Source organism: Xenopus tropicalis, chromosome 3 (assembly GCF_000004195.4).
Source record: "Xenopus tropicalis strain Nigerian chromosome 3, UCB_Xtro_10.0, whole genome shotgun sequence".
NCBI classification, from domain to species: domain Eukaryota; kingdom Metazoa; phylum Chordata; class Amphibia; order Anura; family Pipidae; genus Xenopus; species Xenopus tropicalis.
Genome location: NC_030679.2, coordinates 17,550,884 through 17,575,411, shown reverse-complemented (window position 1 = coordinate 17,575,411; position 24,528 = coordinate 17,550,884). Strand labels below are relative to the sequence as shown.

The 24,528-nt window shown below is 42.3% G+C and overlaps 2 protein-coding genes across 5 annotated transcripts in view; one reads left to right on the top strand and one right to left on the bottom strand.

Moving 5' to 3' along the window:
• Window positions 1-539: 539 nt before the first annotated feature.
• On the bottom strand, window positions 540-24,404 carry mrpl22 (mitochondrial ribosomal protein L22). Of its 2 annotated transcripts, none has more exons than XM_012959300.2 (7): window positions 24,173-24,346; window positions 20,611-20,644; window positions 12,730-12,862; window positions 7,432-7,497; window positions 6,449-6,526; window positions 2,526-2,595; window positions 540-842 (listed from the first exon to the last, which is right to left on the bottom strand). In XM_012959300.2, the coding sequence occupies exons 1-7, from the start codon at window positions 24,273-24,275 to the stop codon at window positions 631-633; spliced, it is 696 nt and encodes a 231-aa protein (XP_012814754.1). In that variant the 5' UTR covers window positions 24,276-24,346; the 3' UTR covers window positions 540-630. The 2 variants fall into 2 exon arrangements, with proteins under 2 accessions (XP_012814754.1, NP_001072914.1); NM_001079446.1 differs by lacking the exon at window positions 24,173-24,346 and adding an exon at window positions 24,358-24,404 and having other exon boundaries at window positions 542-842.
• The window catches only part of gemin5 (gem nuclear organelle associated protein 5), a 31,262-nt gene continuing 31,120 nt past the window's right edge, over window positions 24,387-24,528 (top strand). For all 3 annotated transcript variants that reach the window (XM_031898704.1, XM_031898703.1, XM_004912787.2), the window contains exon 1: window positions 24,387-24,471. The gene's annotated coding sequence lies outside the window, so the exon portion shown is untranslated. The remainder of the gene's footprint in view (window positions 24,472-24,528) is intronic.

The window sequence follows — 24,528 nt, the reverse complement described above, 5'->3', positions numbered from 1 at the left end:
GACAAAATCGTATTGTCGCGCCGAGTACGAAAGTTTCGGATTCATTCAAGCTTCGGTATCGTGACTTTCTTTGGGCCAGGTTGGAGCTGCACAGTGATTCCTATGGGAGGCTTCCAAAATCATGCACAGAAGGATCAAAGTCGGAAAGGTTTTCCTGCATTTTTTGATCGTTCGGATACAAAAATTTTGTGACTTTCGGATTGCCAATTACGATATTATAGTGACTAATACGTTTTTTTCATAAGCATATTAGTGATATTTGCGATCTTAAGAAATTATCGTATCCAATCCGAATTTATCCCATTTGGGATTCGAACTCTCGTTTTCATGAATGTGCCCCAAGGTGTATATTAGCAAATGGCGCCTTAGGTTTAACTACCACCATCACATTAGACACATTCTAGTGTTTATATTGGAATGAAAGTATTGCAAAGCAGATGGCTGACAGTCAATCAAGCGGAACGCTTTTTTTTTTTTTTTTTTTAGGAATTTAGGGAAAAAAACAAAAAGACAAAATCTTTAGCAAATAGAAAACAATATATTTATATATCAAAGTGGTTTATTAGTTCTGAACAGGAAAATGCCATATCACAAGGCTACAGCTGCCCCACCATATATAGCTCTGGGATCTCACAAGCCATGGGTTATGGTGCGGCTCCGAAGCTGTTGGACATATTCCTTGGCCTGCTGGAAGCCTGTCATTGGCTCTTCTTTAGGAGACGGCGGGCCTTCGACCAGCTTGACAAAATAGTGGCAATAGACCTTATCCATTATTCCAAACATGCCACGTCCATGATAACGGATCCGCTTTAGGTACTTGCCTTTGTTGGAAAAGGATTCCGCTAAAAAGAGAAAAATGACTAGATTAAATGAGGAGATTACACACTGACAGCAGAACCGGCCATAAACATTTATTTCCAGCTTGGTCTCAACATGGTACATTTATTAAAGTTGGCTATACATAGTGAGGTCCAATTGTTTGCTGACTGCTAAATAACCCAATACATGGCCAATAGGGAGATGTGCTTGCAAGGCTACATTTGTTCAGGCACAGATTAAGCTGAACGGGGTCCCAATCAAGTTTAGTTGCCTACGACCTCATCTATTCATATACAGGTATCGGACCCTTTATCCGGAAACCCGTTATCCAGAAAGCTCCGAATTACGGAAAGCCCGTCTCCCATAGACTCCATTTTAATCACATAATTCAGAATTTTAAAACTGATTTTCTTTTTCTCTGTAGTAATAAAACAGTACCTTGTAATTGATCCCAACTAAGATATAAATAATCCTTATTGGATGCAAAACAATCCTATTGGGGTTAATTAATGTTTTATTGATTTTTTAGCAGACTTAAGGTATGGAGATCCAAATTACGGAAAGACCCCTTATCCGGAATACCCTTGGTCCCAAGCATTCTGGATAATGGGTCCTATACCTGTACAAGAGCATTTAATCTCTATTAATCAAGATCTGACTGAGCAGCTGATTTTGATGTGCATGTATAAAATAAAGAAGGTGGAGTTCTATCTTTTTCCTTGGATAAGGCATCCTCCACAGACACAGACTTTATTAAAATAACTCCAGCTATTTCTAACCACTAGGGGTGCTGTTTTATTAATGTACATGAAGCATGTCTCAGCCAAGGCTGCTTCCACTTACAATACAGATGTGCAAATACTCTAAGATGGGTTGTTCTATACACACTATACGCTAATGGGAAAAATTGAGTATGCAGACCACACACAAACAGGATATATTTTTTTCTTTGAGGGCACTGGGGGTTACACCAACTGATTTCTTTTTTTTTAATAAATTCTCCTATTAGTCAGAGTCAGCAACTTCCATTATATGCACACGTGTGATTAATACCTTGATTACAATATGTGACATAACAATTTATTATGCTAATGGATCTAGCTCCAACATATCTATTCTACCTGCCAGACATGTCTGCTTAGAGAATATCTATGATATTTTTGCTCACTAAAGCTAATTATTAGGCACTTCAGAGAATTATCCATAATTCTATTTTCAGATGTTCTTTTGAACTGAGCGCAAAACTTACTGTATGCTCAGAGTTTAGGGTCACTAGGCCATGGACCCTGCTAGGGATTATAACACTACAGAAGAGCTATGGCAGGATGTAAGGAAGGATGGGCCCACAGAGTCAGAGAAAATAGACTGATGCAAAATGCAAGGCAAATCAGCATTAGATATTTAGGGGGAAAACTAAATCAAAAGAATATAAAATCAAATACAATAAAAAATAAGGTATTCTGCCTGCTGAAAGGAGAACAATACACATAATTTAACCATAGTGCCCTGCACAGGCCCCTCTACCCACAGCGTTGCTTCTCATTTTGGGGGTTTCCTTGGTGTGGTTGAGGAAAGGGGAAAAATAGGTTTCATTCTCCTTTATAAATGATATTAATGATAAATATTTGGAATGAACAAGGATTCATAGTGCACACAGAAATCTCATGCAACGCAAGATAGTTGCTGATACTTGCATGGGCACTTACCGACATATAGGTTGGATTTAAATTCCACATTGTGATTCCGTACGGCTAAATCTTGAGCTTCTAAAAGAACCTGAATAGGAAGAGAAAACTATCAGTGTGCGGTGTAAAAAATGGCTACTCAGTTTGGCAGATTTTTTACAGAAGAGAAAAACTGCCAGGGATGCAGGGAAACCTATCCATGTCAAGAAAAAGAACTGGAAAAAAATCAGGGTTAGGTTGAGCTATATGAACAAAGAAACAGGAATTTGGGCTATTTCTCCTTTAACAATATTTTTATGCTGTCTAAACTTGTTTCCCTTTTTATCATGGAACAGGCTGTATAGATAAACACACTTTATTATCCACCTCATGGGGGCAATAATTAGTAGCTGAAAGCTGTTTGTCAGGTAATTCTCTCCTTTCAGTAGCATATATATATATATCGGAGATGCAATTAAAAGGGAAAAAGCAACTGAGCCGCAGCCAGGAGATTGTATTTTATACATTTTATTTAAGGTACCAAAATGGTAGTTGCAGTATATTTACTATTCTTTTAAATCAACAGTAAAGGCTTAATTATGTTTATTGGACAGTACAGAGCAAAAATACATGGTCTTTAAAGGGACAGCAATATTGAAAAGCAAACAGCTTGCCACACACACACATATACACTATATCTACTATACTATACTACTATAGTATATATATATATTTATAGTATATATATAGTATATATATGTATATAGTATATATATATATAGTATATATATATAGTATATATATATATATATATAGTATATATATATATATATATATATATATATATATACACAGTGGTGTGAAAAACTATTTGCCCCCTTCCGGATTTCTTATTCTTTTGCATGTTTGTCACACTTAAATGTTTCTGCTCATCAAAAACTGTTAACTATTAGTCAAAGATAACATAATTGAACACAAAATGCAGTTTTTAAATGAAGGTTTACGTTATTAAGGGAGAAAAAAAACTCCAAATCTACATGGCCCTGTGTGAAAAAGTGATTGCCCCCCTTGTTAAAAAATAACTTAACTGTGGTTTATCACACCTGAGTTAAATTTCTGTAGTCACCCCCAGGCCTGATTACTGCCACACCTGTTTCAATCAAGAAATCACTTAAATAGGAGCTACGTGACACAGAGAAGTAGACCAAAAGCACCTCAAAAGCTAGACATCATGCCAAGATCCAAAGAAATTCAGGAACAAATGAGAACAAAAGTAATTGAGATCTATCAGTCTGGTAAAGGTTATAAAGCCATTTCTAAAGCTTTGGGACTCCAGCGAACCACAGTGAGAGCCATTATCCACAAATGGCAAAAACATGGAACAGTGGTGAACCTTCCCAGAAGTGGGCGGCTGACCAAAATTACCCCAAGAGTGCAGAGACAACTCATCCGAGAGGCCACAAAAGACCCCAGGACAACATCTAAAGAACTGCAGGCCTCACTTGCCTCAATTAAGGTCAGTGTTCACGACTCCACCATAAGAAAGAGACTGAGCAAAAACGGCCTGCATGGCAGATTTCCAAGGCGCAAACCACTTTTAAGCAAAAAGAACATTAAGGCTTGTCTCAGTTTTGCTAAAAAACATCTCAATGATTGCCAAGACTTTTGGGAAAATACCTTGTGGACCGACGAGACAAAAGTTGAACCTTTTTGGAAGGTGCGTGTCCCGTTACATCTGGCGTAAAAGTAACACAGCATTTCAGAAAAAGAACATCATACCAACAGTAAAATATGGTGGTGGTAGTGTGATGGTCTGGGGTTGTTTTGCTGCTTCAGGACCTGGAAGGCTTGCTGTGATAGATGGAACCATGAACTCTACCGTCTACCAAAAAATCCTGAAGGAGAATGTCCGGCCATCTGTTCGTCAACTCAAGCTGAAGCGATCTTGGGTGCTGCAGCAGGACAATGACCCAAAACACACCAGCAAATCCACCTCTGAATGGCTGAAGAAAAACAAAATGAAGACTTTGGAGTGGCCTAGTCAAAGTCCTGACCTGAATCCTATTGAGATGTTGTGGCATGACCTTAAAAAGGCGGTTCATGCTAGAAAACCCTCAAATAAAGCTGAATTACAACAATTCTGCAAAGATGAGTGGGCCAAAATTCCTCCAGAGCGCTGTAAAAGACTCGTTGCAAGTTATTGCAAACGCTTGATTGCAGTTATTGCTGCTAAGGGTGGCCCAACCAGTTATTAGGTTCAGGGGGCAATTACTTTTTCACACAGGGCCATGTAGGTTTGGATTTTTTTCTCCCTAAATAATAAAAACCCTAATTTAAAAACTGCATTTTGTGTTTACTTGTGTTATCTTTGACTAATAGTTAAATGTGTTTGATGATCAGAAACATTTTGTGTGACAAACATGCAAAAGAATAAGAAATCAGGAAGGGGGCAAATAGTTTTTCACACCAATATATATATATATATATATAAAAAGGCTGAGGCACACACTTATAGGGATAACAACCTGGGTGCAAATCAGATAAACAATGTAAATGTGTAAAAAATGCTGATGCACACCAGGAAAATTTTATCAAAAAAAAGATACTTAGTTTATTTAGATCGACGTTTCGGTCCTCACCCGGGACCTTGATCTTGATAAAGGTCCCTGGTGAGGACCGAAACGTCGATCTAAATAAACTAAGTATCTTTTTTTTGATAAAATTTTCCTGGTGTGCATCAGCATTTTTTACATATATATATATGAGAAAGGTCCTAACAAGGACCGAAACGTTGGTTTTAACAATATATCTGCAATAAAAAAAATTTTGACGAAACATTGAAGGGTGTGCTGGCCACAGTAGTCAAGAGAGACACTTTTTCTATAACTTTAAATATGTCCCTTGTAGCACATATTCTCCTGGTGACAGACTTTAGGTGATGGTATGTGAAAAAGAATTCAGTGTAATGGGTTTACGATACATTAGTGTTCTTATCCTTTTCCTATACATTTTTAAAACAAACATCCAGGAAGGCCATTTGTTCTTCAGGACTCTCCATGGCACAACGTAAATCATACATATTATCATTACAATATACTAAAAACTCTGCCAGGAACTCATCTCCCGCCCATATCTAATATAGTCCTCTATGGAGCAATAAATGCTTCTATTGCCTATTGATAATGGTTCCTATCTCCATGTCAATTCCCTAATAAAAGCCCTGAAGAGACGGAAATCCAGCCACTCCCATCACCCCATAAAGAAGTTGACGTATGAGAGCACAAAACACACCCCCATAGTGGCTGCAAACCTCTGAAGATAGTACCTCCCAATAAGGGAACTCTGACCGGTATAACTCAGCCTGCAGCCTTGTGCCTTTATAGGGTTACAGATATCCTCAGTGACTAATTGCAACAAAGTAACAAAACTCTATGTTTTCTGCTTTATTTGGCCAATTCATTGCTTTATGGCCTATACGGACAAGTGTTCATACAAAGATGCCTGATGCATTCTTAAGGATGGTGCAAGTGGGAGGGCAGGTATGCTCATTAATGAAGACTAGAATATTGCTAGCACACGAGTATGGAGAATATTCCAATGAAGATAGTTAGACACAAGGATGTGTGGGATTTTTATTATGATTGCTGTAAAACAAATTTAGGCTGGGTGTGATTATATAACTCCAGCTTGCTTACAAGAACATAAGAACTATAATGTTTAACCTTAAGACAAAAATAGCACTGCATCAAAGAACACTACTTTGAAATCCAATGGGAGACTGAAAGGGCAGACCTATACAATTAGAAAGGCACATGGGTTTAAGATTTTCAAGGACATTAACTGTCCTTTAATTTAATAAGTGACAAGTTTAAAGGGAGACTTTGACTGTTGGCTGACGACTACTGGCTAAATGCACTGTCTACGTGCACAGAAAGGATCTATCCCCAGAAGCGCCCGTCTCTTACCTCCTTCATAATCTTGGCCCCTTTCTTGTCATTAAACTCCAGCTGCGCGATAGCTTGGTCTACAGACATTCCTCGTATCTGAAAAAGGCAATCATGGAATTTAATCTGGTGCTGTTGTACGAGGAGTCTCTTATCGTACTCCTGCATTACAGTGCCCGCTGGGCCCCTCAGTCTGGATGTCACGAGTCCCTCTATTCAATTACAGGATGATCTACATATCACTTCTATCGATCTAGATTAATTAATAGCAATGGAAATTTTCACTTTGATGACCAACACACTTATTTTACAGATGGCTACTCATTGTTATATTTAAAGCTCCAGTCTTCGGTCAAAGACAACTTTTAAAGGCCAAGCTGCAACTGTATGAAAGTGATGGGACATTAAACAAAATGCTAATGATTGAGATACATGAATTAGAAGTGAGGCACATGGGCAAAGGGTTAAACGTGATGGACGCAAGTGCTTTTTAACCTCCTATATCCTGTAATAGTAATCAGGGCAACATTTTTGTGGAAAAAAAAGCTTCAGGAAACCTTAAGACAAAAAAGCTGCAGGAAACCCCATTGCCTTCAAGACTGTCTGCAATCACAAAATGCACAGCTCAAAAGTGAAATAGTAACATTAAAAAACTGGATTGAGTTGTGGTAGTAAAGCATGAACTGGGAGACTGAGTAAAACTAAATAATTCCATTCCTTCCAGGGTTCCTGAAGTTCAGTCTAGGAAATCTCAACACATTTTGCCCAAATTAATAAGCTTATGCTAAGCATAGGTGTATATGGCCTTTAATTGGGCCGCAAGGAAGACTGTCCTATGAGTAAGAAAATTTAACACTATAGAGGTAGGATATAAAAGTCACCTGAGTAACCTCAAGAACGTATAATAAAAATTTGTTTTAACCAAATAACCCAAACATTTATAAATAAATTATAGTTACTCGGTCTTAGCTGGTAGCAGCCATGGAGCTGATTTACATACTTACCAGTTTGGCAAGATACCACATCTTATCCTTGCTGTATTTGATCTGCTTCCGGCAATGGTAGACCTCCTAAAAATGAATATTGGCACAGTAAGGTATCAGTCACCGTTTCTGCAAAGGAGCCAGAGAGATGAGTTCTATCTAGCCTCTTAAAAGAACACCACCACCAAAAAAAGGAGATTTTGTAATAACTCACCATTAAATCCTTTTCTCTTAGGATGTCTGTGGGACACAGGGACTGTGGGTATAGTATCTACCAGCAGAAGGCAGGACACTAGAAGAGGAAGAAGCCCCTCCTCCCTCCTACTATACCCCTTGTCACTTCCTTAGTGAGCCAGTTTTGTCAACAATATAACAGACAGTATAACATAACTATATACACAGGCAGAAAACTTTCCAGAAGAATCGCTTCCGGGAGGGAAGCCCTGTGTCCCACAGACGTCCTAAGAGGAAAAGGATTTAACGGTGAGTTATCACAAAATCTCTTTCTCTTACAGATGTCTGTGGGACACAGGGACCGTGGGGACATACCAAAGCTGTCCCATTAAATAAGGGTGGGAGAAGCGGGTTCAGGCGTCTGCGGCCTACAGTACCTTTCTCCCGAAAGCTGCAAAAATCTCAAATCTGTAAAATTTAGTGAAAGCATGGATGGAGGACCATGTGGCGGCCCTGCAGACCTGTTCGGCTGAGGCCCTGTTTCTAAAGACCCAGGAGGTGCCGATTCCCCAAGTAGAGTGAGCTCTGATGTGGAGAGGTGGCGACTTCCCTCTGGCAATGTATGCTCTGCGGATGGCCTCTCTAATCCAGCGGGATATTGTGGCCTTGGGAGCCGGAGAGCCCTTCTGGGGGCTGGAGGGCAAGATGAAGGGACATGTGTACTGACATATGTCCTTGGTCCGGTGTAGATAGAACTTTAGCGCCCAGACCGGATCCAACGAATGCAAAGCCACTTCCTTGGGGGAAGATGGCTGAGGGCAAAACGACGGAATAGTGATGTCCTGGTTGATGTGGAAGGAAGAACCGATCTTAGGCACAAAGGAAGGCAGGGTTCTGAGGACCATTCGGTCCGAGTGGAAGACGAGGTTTGGCTGCAGGTGTGATAGGGCCGAGATCTCGGACACTCTCCGCGCCGAGGAGATGGCCAGCAGAAAAACCATCTTACAGGTGAGCCACGCTAGGGGGATGGCCAGGGGCTCGAAGGGCGGGCTCTGCAGAACGGTGTGGACAAGGTTAAGGTCCCAAGGAGGAATGGGATCACGGAAGGGGGGGTGAAGCCGCGAAACCCCCTGTAGGAAGGTGGCTATGTCCGGTAGGGTAGCCAGATGACGTTGAAAGAGGACAGACAGAGCCGATATCTGCTCCCCAGCCCTTGAAGGCGCCAGTGTGGTTCCTGAAGAGGACGTCCCTTGGCTAGGTGAGACGTGTTGAGCCACCATGCAAGAGAGGCCTTTGTCCTGGGAAGCATCCGAATCCGTTCGGACAGGCTGGTGCGGGTCCACTGATCTAGGATGTTCCACTGGAGGTCGTGCAGGTGAAACTGCGCAAGGGCACCGCCTCCATGAAGGACACCATGGATCCTAGCACCTGCATCGCAAAGCGGATGGACGGGGATGGAGATTGGATCAGACGAAGCGTCAATTCCTGGATTCGAGATATTTTCTCTGGGGGGGAGGAACACTCTGTTGTACTGTATCGAAGATCATGCCCAGGAAGGCATCCAGCGGGATGAGGTGAGTCACAACTTCTCCAGGTTGATCTTCCAGCCCAGAGAGGTTAGAGTTCTTGTGACCAGGTTCAGCTGGGATATCACTGCGGAAGGGGATGGCGCCTTGAGAAGAAGGTCGTCCAGGTATGGGGTAATGGAGACCCCCTGTGACCTGAGGGACACCGACGCCATGAAGATGCGTGGCGCAGAAGTGAGCCCGAAGGGGAGGGCTGTGAATTGGAAGTGAAGGTTTTTGACCATAAATCTTAAGTATTTCCAGTGGGGAGGGAAAATGGGGACGTGGAGATAGGCGTCCTTTATGTCCAGGGCCACTAGGTACTTGTTGGGCCCCTTGGCTGCAATCACCGACCTAACTGATTCCATTTTGACGCGAGAGAAACAGAGGTTGGAGTAAAAGCCCCGGAACCTCTCTCCGGCAGGCATGATTACTCTCTCGTCCCAAGGGTACAATGGAGAGGAAGACGGACTGTCTGAGAGGGTCTTGAGAGAGTCGAGACACGAAGAACCTGCTTGGCAGGTTGGATAGGAACTCGAGGCGATAGCCTGAAGGTACAACCTCCTACGGGAGTGAGGCTTCCCGCCTTGGGATAGTCATGCGGAGGAGTATTTGCCGGCGGGCTTAGTTTGGGGGCGTCTGCCCTGCCAGGAGTACCTGGAGCGCGTCTGAAACTTGTGGAATCCCTGGAGGAGGTGACCTTGGAGCCCCTGGGGCGAAAGAAGCGGCCCTTGCGAAAGGAAGAACGATTCCTGGGCTGGGGGAGGAAGGTGCTCTTTCCTCCTGTGGCCTGGCTGATTATTTTGTCGAGCTTTGGCCCGAATAACAGTTTGCCCTTGAAGGGGAGGGTGGTAAGCGACCTCTTAGAGGACATGTCGGCGGACCAGAGCTTGAGCCAAAGCGAGCGCCGCGCCGCTACGGCAAGAGCAGAAGTACGACTGATGGCCTGGACTGAATCCAGGGAGGCCTCGCAAAGGTATTCGTTGGCGTCTCGGATCTGAGAGGCTAAGAGAGAGAGTTCCTGTCTGGAAGAGCCCGAGGAAATGCCCACAATGGGGGAGTTGGACCAGGCCTGAACCGCCCGAGAAACCCAGGCTGAGGCCAGGGCCGGGAGGAGGCTCTCCCCCGCGGAAGTGAATGTGGCTCTGAGGAAACCTTCTATCTTCTTGTCCATAGGGTCCTTGAAGGAGGAGGAGTCCGGGACAGGAAGGGCCGTGTTTTTGGACAAACGGGACACCGGAGCATCCACTGATGGGGGGGGGGTGGACCATTTTTCCAGAGTTTCCTGTGGGAAAGGGCAAGAGCGTTGGAAGTGCCGAGAGGCCTGAAAACGCTTTTCAGGGTGGTCCCACTCCGACTGGATAAGAGAGTCCAGTTGGTCGTGAGAAGGAAAAACGGAAGAGGTCCTCTTCTGGCGCTTGAAGAGAGAGGAAGAGGTCTCTAGGGTAGATTCTGGAGTCTTGAGGTCGAGACAAGACATGACTGATGCAATGAGAGAATCGATAGCTTCAGGTGAAGATTTGGCTATGTCATCTGGATCATCCGGCCTGTCGGAAGAAATCTCTCCCTCGCTTAAGGAATGATCCTCCCAAGTAGCATAAGCGTGTAGAGACTCGGAGTCACTGTAGTCCTCCAGGCGGAGTAGTGCCTGTCGCTTGAGGGATCCGGCAGGCTGGGGATCTTCCTTATCTAGTCTGTCTAGCAGTTTATCAAGACAGGCCGCTAACTTGGGAATGCCAGTGGAAAGCTGAGCCGCCCATGGAGGAGGGTCCTGGTTGGAAGAGGAGGCCTGCGCTTGAGCATCCAGTGCCAGTGCTGGGGTAGGGGCCCCCCTGCTATCTCTGTGGTGGGGAGAGGAGGCACGTCCAGAGCCTGGGACAGAGTCTCAGCCGGAAGCTTGGAGCAGATGGGAGCATCTGGCGCAAGCTAGGTATTTTACCTTTGAGGAACTAGAGCCCCCCCTGGAGAAGGGGCCCTCTGGAATGCCTTCTGCCATGGGAGAAAACAAGACGTGCAAGTCTTTGACAAACAGTCAGCGGGTAATTAGCAAAAAAAGACAGATAGGCTTTAATACAATAGACAATGCAAGGAAAGGTATATGGTTTCTCTTTTTTTTTTTCCACAAATATATATTAGTGGATATATATATATATATATATATATATAAAGATATATATATCTATATATATATATATATATATATATATCTATATATATATATATATATATATATATATATACACACACACACTTTCAGGCAGACAATTCAACCCTCATAGTACTCAGAAAAAACGTTTAAGGACCCCAAACCCTGTAAGGCGTAGTCCTGTCAGGAAGCCCAGCCACAGTTCTAGTCCTGCCCTGCCCGTTCCTAATGTCCCCCTAATAGTGCCCCCTCCTGCAAGAATACCGTCCCAGTGCCAGAAGAGAGTCCGGAAAAGAGGGCGCGCCATCATAAGGAAGAGACGGTGGAACGCATGGGGACACGGTTGTACGCAAGGGAACGCGGAGCAAGGCATGGGGATGCGGAGGGGCACCTGGGCGAGGGGGACACCGGCTACTGGGGCAGACAAGGCAGGCTGGACCAGGCTGACCGGGGAGCTGGCAGAGACTGACCTGGGGGGCCCGAGTACTTGCCGGACAGCGTCTGCACTCAAAAGGTAGAGGCAGGGATTCCTGTGTGGCCCGCTCCATGGGAGTCTTACTGGCTCCGGTGCTTGTGTCCCACGTAGGGGGAAGCCTGTTGAGGGAACTCTAGAGAGGCCCTATAGGACAACCCCTGGTGCCAGATTAATCTGGCCGCAGACTTCAGAGAGCTGTAAGGATCCTGTCTCCTGAGGACACTAAGGAAGTGACAAGGGGTATAGTAGCAGGGAGGAGGGGCTTCTTCCTCTTCTAGTGTCCTGCCTCCTGCTGGTAGATACTATACCCACGGTCCCTGTGTCCCACAGACACCTGTAAAAGAAATAAGAGCTTTAAAGTAATATAATGTACTGTTGCCCTGCACTGGTTAAGGTTGCGTGCTTGCTAAAAAAAAAACAAAAAAAAAAAAAAACAACAAAACAACAACAAACAACAAAAACAACCTGCTATAGTTTATATAAATAAGCTGTTGTGTAGCAGCCATTCAAGCTGGAGAAAAAGAAAAAGGGCACAGGTAACAGATAAGCTCTATAGAATATAATGAGGTTTTATCTGTTATCTGCTATGTAACCTGTGCCTTTTCTCCTTTGAATGGCTGCCCCCATGGCTTCACAGCAACTTAATAAACTATAGTAGTCTTTCCGAGGAAAACACACAACTTTTATCAGTGTAAGTCAAAAGTACATTATATTTTAATTCATTTTATACATTAACTTTTTTTGGTGTTACGGTTCCTTTAAATAAGGGTAATGCAATAACAGCTGCAGTTTCTAAAAGGTCTAGTAACCCATAGCAATCAATCAGACATCAACAAAAGTGATGTTATTGTGAAGAAGAGGTGGTCATAAACTTCTAACATTGGAATAAAGGAAATTATGTGAAGTCTAAAATAATACTTCCCATTTGAACCAAGGAAGTGGCACAGGACTGAACTCACTGCGGGTCGGCGAGGCTCATCAGGGAGCTGCGGTGGGTACACAATCCTATTTTTCATTTCCCAGTGTCGGCTCCTCTCCAATACGGCACTTGTATGGACACAGCTCTGGGGGAGGCAGCCACTGGCAGTCAAACTGCAACACAAAACATAAAAGTATTTCTCTGAATTTTTGTGTTTATTCATACAGGTATCGGACCCTTTATCCGGAAACCCATTATCCAGAAAGCTCCAAATTACAGAAAGCCCATCTCCCATAAACTCCATTTTAATCAAATAATTCAAAATTTTAAAACGGATTTCCTTTTTCTCTGTAGAAATAAAACAAATTCATTGTAATTGATCCCAACTAAGATATAAATAATCTTTAATGGATGCAAAACAATCCTATTGGGGTTAATTAATGTTTTTTAAATTTTTTAGTAGACTTTAGGTATGGAGATCCAAATTACCGAAAGACCCCTTATCCGGAATACCCTTGGTCCCGAGCATTCTAGATAACAGGTCCTATACCTGTATAAGTAAGAGCTGCCATACTGGTTGTGCCTCCAGCCTGTGGTTATGCATTAGCATGGCTAAAACTTCACAGTACAGATATGGGACCTGTTATTCTGAATGCTCTGGACCTGGGGTTTATGCATAAAGGATCTTTCTGTAATTTGGATCTCCACATCTTAAGTCTAATAATAAAAAAAAAAAAACAATAGGATGGTTTTGTCTCAAAAAAGGATCAATTATATTTTATTCAGGACCAAGTAAAAGGTACTGTTTTATTATTATGGAGACAAAGGAAATTTAAATTGTGTGATTAAAATGGGGAGACAGCCCACCCCTAATTCGGAACTTCCTGGATAAAGGGTTTCCAGATAACGGATCCCACATTCTGCCACATTCATCCAGACATTCTGCCACTCATGTAAATGGTTAGCTTTAGGCTATGGTCAGACAAGGCATTCACTAGCACAGCAGAGACACATTAGCATAGCATTTCCTTTTTAAAGAAGAACAACAGAGATTTTAAAAAAGATAGATATACCAAATAGATCTTTGTTTATGTTTTCTAAATTGTAGGATTTAGATTGGTTATAACTGTACTCGTGGTTAACAGGAGGGGGACGAGAAGTAAACTTGGGTCCTTAATGAATATAAAAAAAAATTTCTCTCTTTAATACAGAGTATTAGTACAGAGTAACAGAGTAGACTTTATAAAATATCATAATAAAATAATTTGAAATAAAAATAATAATAAAAATGTTTGAAACACATAACCCATTTACCAATCAGTTCCATTCCAGACCAGCTTCCAACTTACCAAGCACTTAGCAAAACCCAGCATGTATTCAATTCTTTGTGGTCTTTTTCACAGCTGGGTTTCCCAGGGCTGCGCTGGGGATCATGACAAATTGTCCCCACGCTTCATCCGATCATCTACAGAGATTTCACTAGGGGCCCCTTTCTAATCAGACCCCAGTAGTAAGATAAATCCTAGATTGCTTATATATATATTTATTATTATTGTCAGCAAACTTTAATAAAAAAAAAATGATTCCAGAGTAAAGGTGTATGACACACAGAAAAGTATTAGGGCTCTGGCACACGGGGAGATTAGTCGCCCGTGGCAAAACTCCCTGTTCGCGGGCGACTAATCTCCCCGAGTTGCCTACCCCTGCCATCCCACCGGCGAACATGTAAGTCGCCGGCGGGATGGCAGACGCGGCGGGGCGATTTCCGCGAAATCGCGCCACCGCTTCTGCCATCCCGCCCTTAGCCATCTAAAAGCACTCACGGTCAGGGGCCCTGCATTCATTTCCCTTAAAAGAAAGCTTTACAGTAATCAGTGTAATTAGTTTATTCTTTTTAATAACTATCAGGGATTAAAGGAACAGTAACACTAAAAAATAAAAATGTTTTAAAATAATTAAAATATAATGTACTGTTGCCCTGCACTGGTAAAAGTTGTGTGTTTGCTTCAGGAACACTACTATAGTTAATAGAAATAGCTACTAATAGTTACTCAGCCATGAGGTCCCAGGCAGAGGGGCTTTTAGAACAAAACTGATCACGGAGGTGCCTAGTGACACCCTTATCTCACACAGCAGGGGGACCCTTATCCGATTTCATTCAGAAAATGGACATGCCGTAAAAATAGGTAATGTGTGTGTTTTCAGTTCAGCGCGTCATGTAAAAGCAGGTGGATATTTTAAACCTGAAAACTTTAAGCAGGAGTTGGCAAAGGCAGTTGGAAAGGTTATAGAGTAAATGAAGGGGTTCGCTTTGTAGTGTCCCCTGACTTCACAAACACAATTTTAATATTTGATGAATGCCTTATTTGCTAGGAGCAAAAGGTTATAGTGGATAATTATTTGTTGGAGACAGGCATCGGGTATTGATCCCAGGACCCATGTCCGGACGCACCAGAGAAGCTAGGAGTATAAAGGAACGCACACAGAGAGGAACCACCACCTGTCACCTGTACCCAGCGATCTCTGAACTACAGTGTGTAAATCAGGGCTGTGGAGACGGTAGATAAATTCTCCGACTCCTCAGTTTCTGATACTTCCGACTCCTCTGTTTTTAATATGCTAATGTATTTTATACATTCATACAGTCAATGAAAAGCATGTTTCATGGTCACTCAACGTGTTCGTTTATGCACTTTGTGCATTGGGCTTTATTCCTATAGCAGAGAATTAATTATGACTGCTTGTGAATTGGGACATTTAAACTTGCTTTATTTTATTTATTTTTTTTATTCCCATTTAAATTTAGTAGGAGTCTGAGTCGGTTCATTTTTTGCCAGGTACCAGGTACTCCAGGTACTCCAGGTACCCAAAATTGCCTCCGACTCAGACTCCTCGACTCCGACTCCACAGCCCTGGTGTAAATATGATCATCATGTGGAGCAGAACATATCGCCCACGGAGGCAATGCCCAGTCAAATGTTGCGGAAGCTGGTCGGGCGTGTTCAATTAGCGTGCCGAATTGTAGGGAGCGTGGGGCGCACTTTTGCCTAGTTACCATGTATGCAACGTACCCCAGCTGGCACCAGGAGTGCAAGTTAGATGTGCCCAATAGGCAACCAACACAGATATCTAGGTTCAGCTGGCAGACAGTGAGGAGTGCAAGGGTCCTGCATCAGTCCCTGGCGATCTGCGGGAGATGAAGTGCAACAAGTGATGCCAACGGGCTACACGGAGTGGTGGAGAGCGCGTTCGGGTGCAACTACAACTCTCCCGTGTCCAGTTCTAGTTAATGTAAACCGCCTTCAAAAAGGACCAGGACCTATAGGGCCAATTGAAGGCCCGCAAATAGCACTCCAGAGATATAAGAGCAATAAGGACCCACAAAGCGAGCCCAAAGGAATTTCACATGTCGCTCAAATATGCCGAACCAGATGTACTGTATGTAAAATGGTAACATCACCAGCCCCCGCTCCTACATAGATTTATAGCCCATATTCAGATAGTGACAGTTGGCATGTCCCCTGGTTTACTCCATTAGAATATATATTACAAATACTGATGTATATGGTTTAGCAGAAGTGGATAGCCACCTGGTGCGAGCCTGTCATGTAATATGGTCCTAGATTAGGGGTTACAGGTAGACTTGTCAATACCCATTGACTGTGTCTCCAGAAAAATAGAATAAAGAAAAATCAAAATGAAAAATCAAAATGAAAAGTAAAAATAGAAATGACATGCAACTAAGTCTCATAAAATAAATAATGCAAGCACAACCCGTCCATTAAGGACCTTGAGGGGGGAACACTCAGGGTGTCAAGCACAGCAGCCATGTATAGAACGACTGGTAACATGAATTTGTTATATATAACAATAGGTTTTTTAGGGTTGAGCCAAACCTCACTATGTGAGGTGACAAAAGGAATACAGAGACCTTATGTACAGCATCCATGTAAGAATAAAAAGAATGCACATCATACTAGCAGAGGGTATATATATTATGTGCCCACCGTATAGGGCAATTAGAATCAAACAAATGGATCATGAAAATTATAAAGGTATTGTACCCTCAACAGAAGGTTACTATGTGAGCAATTAATGTGATAGAAATGGGTAAGTGTGGAGTGCACATAACCAGGTGAACAAGAAGGGCTAAAGGACCCAAGGTGAAATAAAAATAAAAAATGAAAATAATTAAAAATGGTAATAACCAAAACAGTGTGGAGACCATAAATCTGGACATAAACCATTAATACTTGGAGGTTGGAAACACCAATATTAGTTATTAAGGATTAGAAAATAAGAAAATAAGGAAGGCCACAGTGTGGCAAGACATTCAAGTAAATCCTGTTCCTTGTTTAGATAAAAATGGAGAGAGGAAGTAGTTCATTTAGACCACGTGGGGCAACAGTGTCCAGTTTGAAGATCCATCTTGCCTCCACCTTGAGTAAGTCCAAGTCTCTATCCCCACCCCTTCTTGGGATGGGTACATGATCTATCAGCATATGCCGGAATTGTGGAAGCGAGTGCAAAGCTATCAGGCAAGCTAAAATAGAGATGGAAAAGGATATTGCAGCTAAGAGTAAAAAGAATCCAAAATTATTTTTTAATTATGTGAATAGTAAAAAAATGAAGCAAGAAGGGGTGGGAACCTTATTATCACGGGGGGGGGGGGGGGGGGGTAACTTGGTTGATGAGAACAGGGAAAAAGCAGAAATTTTGAACTCTTATTTTTCATCTGTCTATACATCTGAGGAGCCACCTAATGAAGGCTTCCCTTTTAATATGCCCAGTTCTAGTAATTTAGCTACTGACGCATGGGTCACTCGGGAGGAAATTCAAAAGAGACTTGAATATGTAAAGGTAAACAAAGGTCCAGGACCGGATGGGATTCATCCCAGGGTATTAAATGAACTGAGCACTGTGGATTGCCAAGCCTCTTCACTTAATTTTTCAGGATTCGTTGAGGTCTGGCATGGTTCCAAGAGACTGGCGGATTGCTAATGTGGTGCCGTTATTTAAAAAGGGATCCCGTTCTCAGCCTGGAAACTATAGGCCTTTTAGTCTGACATCAGTAGTAGGAAAATAATCCTTTTGGAAGGGGTAATAAGGGATAGGGTCATTGAATACATTGCAGTTCACAATACTATAGGTTTGTGCCAGCATGGTTTTATGCGTAACAGATCTTGCCAGACTAATTTAGTCACCTTTTATGAGGAGGTGAGTAGGAACCTCGATGCTGTAATGGCAGTTGATGTCATCTACTTGGATTTTGCTAAAGCGTTTGATACAGTACCTCACAGAAGTTTAATAATCAAATTAAGGAATATTGGCCTAGAATATAATATTTGTAACTGTAATCTATCCTTCAGCCAGTTCTCTATCCAAAGAGTGGTGGTAAATGGAACATTTTCTAATTGGACCAGTGTGGTTAGTGGAGTACCGCAGGGGTCCGTCCTTGGTCATTTGCTTTTTAACTTGTTTATTAATGACCTGGTGGTGGGCATAGACAGTACTGTTTCTATTTTTGCTGATGACACAAAATTGTGCAAAACTATAAGCTCCATGCAGGATGCTGCCACTTTGCAGAGCGATTTGACAAAATTGGAAAACTGGGCAGCAAACTGGAAAATGAGGTTCAATGTTGATAAGTGCAAAGTTATGCATTTTGGTAGAAATAATATAAACGCGAACTATCTACTGAATGGTAGTGTGTTGGGGGTTTCCTTAATGGAGAAGGATCTAGGGGTTTTTGTAGATAACAAGTTGTCTAAATTCCAGGCAGTGTCATTCTGTGGCTACTACAGCAAATAAAGTGCTGTCTTGTATAAAAAAGGGCATTGACTCAAGGGATGAGAACATAATTTTGCCTCTTTATAGGTCCCTGGTAAGGCCTCACCTTGAGTATGCAGTGCAGTTTTGGGCTCCAGTCTCTGGAGAGAGTGCAGAGACGTGCAACTAAACTGGTTAAGGGGATGGAAGATTCTAACTATGAGGTTAGACTGTCGAGGTTGGGGTTGTTTGCTCTGAAAAAGAGGCGCTTAAGAGGGGACATGATTACTCTGTACAAGTACATTAGAGGGGATTATAGGCAGATGGGGGATGTCCTTTTTTTCCCATAAAAACAATCAAGCCTGGATGAGTTCTTGAACAATCAGACTATCCAAGGCTATTGTGATACTAATATCTACAGTTAGTATTACTGGTTGTATATATAGTTTATGTATGTGAGTGTATAGATTGGTAGGTGTGGGTTGTGTGTGCTGGGTTTACTTGGATGGGTTGAACTTGATGGACTCTGGTCTTTTTCCAACCCTATGTAACTATTAACTATGTAACTATGTAAAAGGCAAGGCAGTATTCTACAGAGCCAGTATGTAAGCAGGGGAAAACCTATAACATGAATATTGTAATGCATTCATCTAAATAAAAAATAAGGGAGGAAGGAATTAAAAGTATTTAAGTGGCTTGCAAGAAGCACTGCTTTGATATATGCTGCAAAACCATTTCTGACTCTATATACCATGAGGAACTCCAATCAACCTGGAATCATTTTGTAGTGCTTTGAACATGGGATGCATGAATGTGCCGGGTTTTTGAATGCTGGTGATTAAAAATGTTCAGTGTGCCCCTGACATCTGCTACCATCTCTTTAGGCACAAAATGCGCTGCATCTAATAACACTGGGTGCGATGGGAACCCTGAAGGAAGGAGGTAGTGCTAGCTCCAGGGTTTCCCTGGATCAATAGGTGTAGCAGTGCTCGAGTCAGAACATAGTGCAAGGAGAGCATTTTGACACAAGTACCTTAAATGAATATGGTTTTACCTGCAACTTGTAGATTTTAAGCTCTTTTGGGCAGGGCTCTCTTCACCTCTTGTATCGGTTATTGATTGCTTTATATGTTACTCTGTATGTCCAATGTATGAAACCCACTTATTGTATAGCGCTGCAGAATATGTTGATGCTTTATAAATAAATGTAAATAATAATAATATTAATAATAATAACTGACAGTGTGGAGGCTGCAACTGCACTTGCAGAATTACATGAGCCCTATTGTAGACACTAATACATTAAATAGGCTGCATACTGGCATCTTGTGGTTGTTTTGTATTACTACACATTTCATTTGCAGGGATCATAATATTCGGTACTACATTACATTAACATCTATTTCTAAAGCGCCAACATATTCATCAGCGCTGTAAAATAAGTGGGTTACATACATTGGACATACAGAGTAACATATAAAGCAATCAATAACCGATACAAGAGGTGAAGAGGGCCCTGCCCAAAAGAGCTTACAATCTACAAGGAGCTACTACCCAGACTTTATTTGAATTACAGCTCCTAATTTACTGCCTGTATCTCAGAGTAATCTGTATTGTACTGCTAAATAACAATAATGCTAAAATAATAAAGGCCAGGTTATTCCGTTTTTTTTTTATTAAAATGTAATTGATTGATACTCAAACTGTATGTCAGAAGTCCCTCAAGTTTCCCAACCCTGGAAAACCTTATTACTGTATAGAAATACTACCATCTAGTACTATTAGTATTAGTACTACTTTTTAGTAGCATATTTATCAATGGGTGAACCTTCGCCCATTGATTCGTGTGTTTCTATACATCCCAAAGGAATGAATAGAAAGTGGGTGAGTTTTTCTGTGAGGAGCTCTAATCTCACATTTTGATAAATCTGCCCCTTAGTGTATATAAAATGACCTATCCATGGCTGTTCCCACTGACTAATATAAGTAAGAAGGCTTCCTGGGAAGAATTACCAATATCAGTATATAGTGGTATGTTTTCCCTTACATGACTACTGACAAGATTCACTTCTTATTCTTTATAAAGGATTCACTCTCCAGTGGACACCATGCACTAATTCTTTAACTATTAATATATATATATGTTACTTACCCTCTGTGTATCTTTAGTAATGTCCCCCATACAGCTGAAAGAAAGAGAGGGGGAGAAATCTTGTCACATACTAGAGCACTAACAGACACTTTAGCCATGCCCCAGATCCACCCAGTGACCCAAAACTGGGCCTTGGATCCACAAAGGATTCCACCACATACTCTGTTAAGCCACACCCACTTTTAATTACTCAAATAGTGAGTGATCTTGGGATAATCAGGGCTGTGGAGTCGGTGGATAAATTCTCCGACTCCACAGTTTCTGATACTTCCGACTCCACGACTCCGACTCCTCTGTTTTTAATATGCTAATGTATTTTATACATTCATACAGTCAATGAAAAGCATGCTTCATGGTCACTCAACGTGTTCGTTTATGCACTGCGTGCATTGGGCTTTATTCTTATAGCAGAGAAGTAATTAATTATGACTGTTTGTGAATTGGGACACCGACTCCGACTCCACAGCCCTGGGGATAATCAGACTTTGTTGATCAGCCTGTTCAACATATAGCCTTTTAGCTGTTGTTGCCCAGTCCCCCTCTCTTCTAGAACGTTTGCTTTCTGTGAGTGCTGGGAGTTATATTTTAACATCAGCTGTCAGGTTGGGCCCCTCCATCCACTGCTTGGGGAATGGCCAAAGAAAGGACAAAGAAAGCCACAAATTTAAAGGCCACATTTTCTATCTTCTGCCTGGTGACCCTAGATACTAAAATTTTTCCAAGCAGGTCCTACACTACTATAATAAAAACACACCTGGCCACATAGCCTTGTTTTCCATAGAGGCACCATCTTTGCAGATCACCTACATTTGGGGTCAATGATGGTACAATAAGATGGCGCTGCCTCGGTTATAGAGTAAAATTTTAAAGAAGAGATGCATTGGCAGGGGGGTTAGCAATAAGACTTGCTAAGTGGCACTCCTCTGCATTTTTATCTTTCCTTGAGATTTCAGGGCCTGCATCAGGAGGGAACAGGTGAGAGTACAGTCAGTCCTGTCTAGTTGTGCTGGTCATGAAAAGCTAAGCTGAGAGTGGGTGGACCCCTTTGCCAGAATGTGGCTTGGCCTGGGTAGATCAGAGGCATATTAGTATAGATTACATTTTTTTTTTCTTATTTAGTTGGCAGGTCCTACCACTAAATGGCCCTGGTTAGGCAAAAGAACCTGGGACCCTGGCAACAAAATAGTATGGGTTCCTGTGATTTCTGATGGGGGTACTGTATGTTGTGACAGCAGCTGGAGGTGGATATCCCTTATCTATGTTATTCTTACCCCCAGTTGGGGGCCTGAGTCCTTTTGTTTTGCCTGTAGCTGCCTCTGCTCTTTCTCCTGCCCTTGCTATGGATCCCTTGGGGGCCAATGCTACAGTCTCGGAATCTGTAGGAGAGCAAATGATAAAGTAGCTAAAATACACCAGTATTGCAATGAATTCTCATGTGTGTAAATAGGAAGGAAATCTCTCAACCAACCTTCCCCATTTCCTGTAGAAAAGGGCAAATTTTACGGTCAGTTCTATACAAAAGGAACAATTTTGAAATTGTGTCATCCCCAAAACCAGACCAAACCTCATTTTTATATTGTGTTCTGCCACTGTCAAAGATTTCATTTCAAAAGGCCAAAGCCCCAGGGCAAAGCATCCTCACCATAACCTAATTTTCTTAGTCTGCTGGCAGAGCGGAGCTCATCTTCTAGGCAGCGAGTGGGCAGTTACACAACAGACTAAATCATCAGATGAATGCGGATAACAAGGTGAGGGTAAATGCTATGCTGTCTCATCTGCCCAGCTAGGGAATATTAGGCTCTATTCCAATACAAACTACCATTAAAGAAACCAGCATCTAAAGATGAAGCTGTTTCTGTTTGGAAGGGTAGTTTGTAACATTCATAAATATGTATTTAAAAAGTTGTGCTTTTTCAGAACTTTTTCAGGTGGAAGTGGCATGGCTTGCTTAATGTCCTGCTGGGTTTACAGTAGCTTTACAATGTGTCATGCAATTAGTATGGCCACGCTTTTACAACCAAGCAACTGCCATTGAAATAAATACCCTTCTGCAACAGTCAGCTACAGATATAAGCTAGCAAACATTGCAGCAGAAGTGGCTTGTTGTCTGTTTAAACCCATCCTTAAGGCTGCTGGCACATGGGCTGTTTGCTCCGATTATATTTCAGCAGCAAAGGAGCACCCAAACCCAATGTGCCACCTCTTCAATGAAAAACCAACTGACATTGCTGGTACAGTCGCCTATCTACATTAAAACATGCATTAAAGCATTCCCAAGTGAAGAACTGTCAGTGCCAGGGTTGTTAGGGGGTTTACACGGAAATCAGTAATGGCATGAGCAGTTTGGGTCCTCACAGTGTAGCCAGACAAAAAAGCCTAATGTTATTATACAATTTGGCTAATCTTAAGAATTTTAAGTAAGGGATCTGATATAGAGTCCTACAGCCATCTGCCTTATACCATTATATGGGCAAAGAACTCCTGTAACTTTAGGGTGATACTCAGAATTCCCTGTATAACTCAACCTGCAGCCTTGTGCCTTTTTATGGTCACAAAACCACTCAGTGACTTCTAATATCCTTATAATTTATAGTAGGGGGTACATTTTCCATTAAATACATGAGTGATACTCCGAGTTCCCTGCCCTTAACCTTTATATGGTCACAGGACCTCTCAATGGCTTCTTATATCCTTATAATTTTCAGTAGAGGCGACATTATCCCTTGCAGGATAAGAATATCATGGCCCTATAACCATACCATTTGCAATATATCACGTATGAGCTTTTCTTGTATTCCATCCCTAGGGGCATGAGAGCACAGCAAGCAGTAAATAAAACACTGCATACTATCTGAAATCCATGACATTCTGGGCTGCAAGAGGTCAACTACATTCTTGGATATTAGTGCATGTACTGAGACTTGTAGGTCAACCACAGCTACATAACTTGTTGCACTTTCAAAATTCCACCTCAATATTGCTGGTATCCTTTTAAGTTTTAAAGGGGGTTTTTTACAGCTTATAATAGATAAGGGACACCATAAGTGATGCACAGGACACCCAATGGTGTCTAAATTCATGGAGCACTAGGAAAGAGTTTGGCTGCTAAGCATGCAGATACATGTAGGGGCCAATCTGATGTGTACATAGTATATATGTAGCAGCTGCTAACACTACTGCAGAGATAGGAAAGAGTTTGGCTGCAAAGCATGCAGATACATGTAGAGGCCAATCTGATGAGTAAAAGAGTAAATAGTATATATGTAGCAGCTGCTAACACTACTGCAGAGATAGGTAGAACAGGACTGGCAACAAATCCCAATATCCCCCTTCATTGGGCATGCTAGATAACCAGGGCTGCCTGGTTATCCTTCCTGTATAAATACTGCCTTTATGGGCCCCATAAATGCAAAGAAATTACAGCTTGGGGCCACATGTCAACCATGGCTTCCCTACAGGCTGCTGCCCAGTGTCTCAGCGTTATAAGCTGTCAGCCTGCAAAGTTTTGCGCGCACACACACACACACACCCCTGAAACCTCTCCAGCTCTTACTGTACTAACATTCCCAGCATGCTCTCTCCAGCTGTATGTAGTTGTAGGTTAAGAGAGCACCACATGCAGTCTCTCTGGCCAATAATATTATCCCAGTCATCAAATATAACATATCCTGCCACCGCCCCAGAAACACCGAGATGATCAGAGCCCGTTGGGCTGTGTGACACTGTCCCCTGTCCCCTTATACTCACAAGCAGTTATGGACGCCGCCATTTTGGAACGCAACCCGCTTTACGGCTCCTCCTACCCACGTGAGCCGGCGCTTTGCGACAGCTACTGGTGCAGATCGTGGGGGCAGCGGGGATGTAAGTAACTGGGAGTCCGGGGAATAGAGTAGTAGGTTTTTTCCCCCTTTTCACTGA

Coding starts and splice junctions, on each gene's coding strand:
- mrpl22 (XM_012959300.2), bottom strand. CDS start 24,275: ATGTTATATTTGATGACTGGGATAATATTATTGGCCAGAGAGACTGCA. Junction 2,596..6,448: donor GGGCCAAGATTATGAAGGAG/GTAAGAGACGGG, acceptor CTTCCTATTCAG/GTTCTTTTAGAAGCTCAAGA. Junction 843..2,525: donor TAAATCCAACCTATATGTCG/GTAAGTGCCCAT, acceptor TTCTCTTTTTAG/CGGAATCCTTTTCCAACAAA.